Source organism: Gavialis gangeticus, unplaced genomic scaffold (assembly GCF_001723915.1).
Source record: "Gavialis gangeticus isolate Ggan-Ray unplaced genomic scaffold, GavGan_comp1, whole genome shotgun sequence".
Classification (NCBI taxonomy): Eukaryota; Metazoa; Chordata; order Crocodylia; family Gavialidae; genus Gavialis; species Gavialis gangeticus.
The window spans coordinates 23,352,113-23,355,495 of record NW_017729002.1 but is presented as its reverse complement, the minus strand read 5'-3'; the positions used below and the strand labels follow the sequence as shown (position 1 = coordinate 23,355,495).

The 3,383-nt window shown below is 54.5% G+C and overlaps 1 protein-coding gene across 1 annotated transcript in view; it reads right to left on the bottom strand.

The window, feature by feature from the left end:
• Positions 1 to 3,258, bottom strand: part of LOC109290851 (cyclin-F-like) — a 16,816-nt gene extending 13,558 nt beyond the window's left edge. Inside the window, exons 1-2 of the mRNA XM_019507665.1 lie at positions 2,724 to 3,258; positions 1,027 to 1,104 (exon numbers count right to left, since the gene is read on the bottom strand). Coding sequence (XP_019363210.1) covers positions 1,027 to 1,104; positions 2,724 to 2,798 — 153 coding nt within the window. The 5' untranslated portion in view covers positions 2,799 to 3,258. The remainder of the gene's footprint in view (positions 1 to 1,026; positions 1,105 to 2,723) is intronic.
• Between the last annotated feature and the right edge of the window lie 125 nt (positions 3,259 to 3,383).

Sequence of the window (3,383 nt, the reverse complement as noted above, 5' to 3'; positions counted from 1 at the left end):
ACTAGTTAGTCTCTAAGGTGCCACCCTGCCCTACTTCTACCCTTCTGAGCATCTGCAACTCCACCCATCTTGGTGTTATTTGCAAATTTGCTAAGTGTGCATTCAGTCTCATTCTCCACATTTTTAATGAACATATTGAACAGTAGTGGTTTCAGCTCAGCCCGCCTGGGAGACCCATTTGATACCTCGTCTCAATTAGAAATCAAATCACATCAATGCTTGATGTCTATGATCCAGTGAGAATTGGAATTGGTGGATAGTGTTGAAGAGCTGTGGGGGAGGGCAGGGAAGGAAGGGTGGGGGCAACTCCCTACTGCTGCGTGCACCCTAGGGGAGGCATGGGGGGGGCATGTGCCCCCACCCAGATTTGTGTGCAGGGCAAGGGCAAGCTGCCTGCTGCAGGCTCGGGGCCAGAGGCCTCTTTCTGGCATGGGGGCTGGGCCAGGGCTGAGCTTGGAGCAGGTGGTGGTGGGCCAGGCTCAACCGTATGAGACAAGCAGTAGCAGCACTGCGAAGGATAGCTATAGCTCCCTAGCCCCCATTGCTTGGGGCATGCAACTTTGCTGGCTTTCCCTGGGGAGCCCCATGTGGGGAACTCGCAGGGAGTGCCCAGAGGAGGGGCAGTGCTAGGGAGGTTTGGGAGGCTACAACCACCCCAAAATTCCCATAGCTACCCTTCCAAGCTAAGCCCAGCCTGCCCCTGCCTGCTCCCACGAGCCCGCAGCAGGCACCCCTCCCTCACTCCATGCACAAATCCAGGGAGGTACATGCCCCACATGAACAGCAACAGAGAGCTGCCCCCCTCCCCATGCTCCCTAGTCAAGCCACCCACAGCTCTGTCACACTCCTGGCCCATCCACTTGCAGCTGTGTACATGCACGTGGCATTTATCAGTGACATTGGCCAAAAAAAGGTGACTGCCAATAATGTTAATTTTCCTGTTATTGGTGCTGATCCAATATGCAACTGATATATCAGTGGACCTCTAGTTTTATCACAACATACATAATCCAAGAAGGGATTTACCTGTGCTTCCCAGCAACCCTTTGCTGCATAGTCCCTTAATTTCCTGAGACTCTGGAGGTATCTGCCAGGATCTGACATCTACAGAGAAGCACAAAAACAGCATTAAGAAAGTTTGCCCCTTTGTAAAGGGAGAGAACGACACTGTTTGCATTACTAAGAGCCGAAGGAACCATCACTTGTCCTACACCTCCAGCCCTCTATGGACAAAGTCTGACAAAGCATCTAGCCTGTTTCTCTCACGGACAAATCTTGTTTTAAAGGCTCTGAATTAGGACTAAAAAGTTGAGAGTTCAGTGTCCATCAAGGGCAAAGACTTGAAGTGGCCTTGTCCCAGTCCCTTAGGCCCTGGGTTTATTTCCAAATGTCCTCATCTTTCACCATTCATCCATCTTGTTTAAAGTGTAAGCTCATGGCAGGGGTGGACAAAATACAGCCCACCAACTTGTGGCGTCCCTCAGCCCTAACAGGTGGTGCCATAGCACCCTCATCCCTTGCAAGTCCACAGCTTGCTCAGGGATGCCAATGTGGCAGTGGCAGCCCCCACCTGCACCAGCTTGGCATGAGGCATGGAGTGATGTGGGGGCAGCGCTGGGAGCCCCACTGAGGATGCCATGTCTGGGGCCGGTCTCCAAGGAGACCGGCCAGAAGCCACATGTGAAGGGCACATGGCCAGGTAGGAAGACCTGCACCCAGCCCCAGCACCCTCACTGGAGCTCCTGCTGCTGCCCCTGTGCTGCTCCATTCTGCTACCCCTCATATGGAGCCAGCAGAGCTGGGGGCTGTCGCCACCACACAGGCATTCACCACACAAGCTGCAGACTGGCACAGGATAGGGGTGCCCCGGTGCTTCCTGCCTCCCCTGACCCAGTCCAGGCCGCTGCTTCTAAGTGCATGGTGGGGTGTGGAGTTGCTGCCAGGTCCACCTTCCTCCCTCCCCTGCCTGTGGGCTGCATGCTGCAGGCTGGGGGAAGGGACGGGCAAGGGGAGGGAGGCTTAGTTCCTCCCATCCGGCAGGCTTGGTGGTCACACATGGCCATTCCGTGCCCCTGCCTCCTCTCCTTGAAGAGGAAGAAGTTCCACAAGGCTTGCAGCCCTCCTCTCCCCCTCATGGTTGCTGCAGCTCCCCAGTAAGGCCCCGCAGCAGCTTCAAGCTCTTCCCCAGCCCCATGCTGTCACCACCCCCAGATCCTGGCTCTGGCCACAGCTCTGGGGAGCCACACGGGCAAGCTGCATGAGTGGGTGGGGAGCTGCATCTGGGGCTGGGATTGTGCAGCAGTGACAGCGCAGGGCTGGGGGCAGAGCTGAGATCCCCCTGCCTATGGAATCTGTGCCTGTCACAGGGGTGTGCAGGCAGCAGATCACGGTTCTGACCAAGCCCTGGCCCTGCATTGTCACCGCTCCATGCCTCTGCCCTGTGATCCCAGCCCTGCCCAGTCTCGCTCCTGAACACCGCTACCTGGGGCCTCATCCCACACAGGGGGTTTTGGCGAGTTGTTACACATGGGGGGCAGGAAAGGTGCTGACCCAGCTCACCAAAACAGGCCATGTGGCCCTCAGGCCCAAATAATTGCCCATCTCCATCTTAAAGGAAGGAACTGTCTTACTCTGTATTTAGCATCTAACAGCCCCAGTCCTGGTTAGAGCATGTGGTACTCCTGCAATACAAATTAATATTATTTTAGGAAGCATTTACTCACAGCAGCCTTTCTGTTACTTTCCCAGAGGAGGTAGGAGCTGTTTAGACAACCCTGCTTTGAAGATTCTTCAAACATTTCAAGGGCTTCCTCTCTTTTTTCTTCATCCTAAGAACACAGGATAACATGTCATTTATTCTGCAAAGTGTGGCAGAATTTCCAAAGATTAAAAACTACAGCACACAGTCTATTGACTAAAAGCAATCTACAGATTTTCAGGGCTGTTTCCAGCACTACTGCAGGCACTGCCGTTAGGAGACTCAGGCTGGGGGGTTGCTTTGCACCCTTCCTCTGGGAGTTCAAACAATTGAGACCTAAGTGGGCAGCATGCCCTTTGCTTTGGTACCAGTGATGACAGCTCTCAAAAGGAGCATCCACTCAGTGTGAACACTATGGGTCTAGTACTTAAAACTAGGGGTGCACCGATAGTTTTTGGGGGCTGATACTGATAGTTGATATTTAAGGAGGCTGATATGGAGCCGATACAGCTGCCATCAGCTGATAAGTCCCTTGTGGTGGAAAGGGAGGGAAGAGAGAAGGCGTGGGGGGGCAGATCAGCACCCCCCACATTGAGGGAGGGGGCAGGGGCAGGTACTGCCCAGCGGGGGCGAGGGCAGGGGGATGACACATGCAGGATAGAGTGTGGTTTTGGGGGGGGGGGGG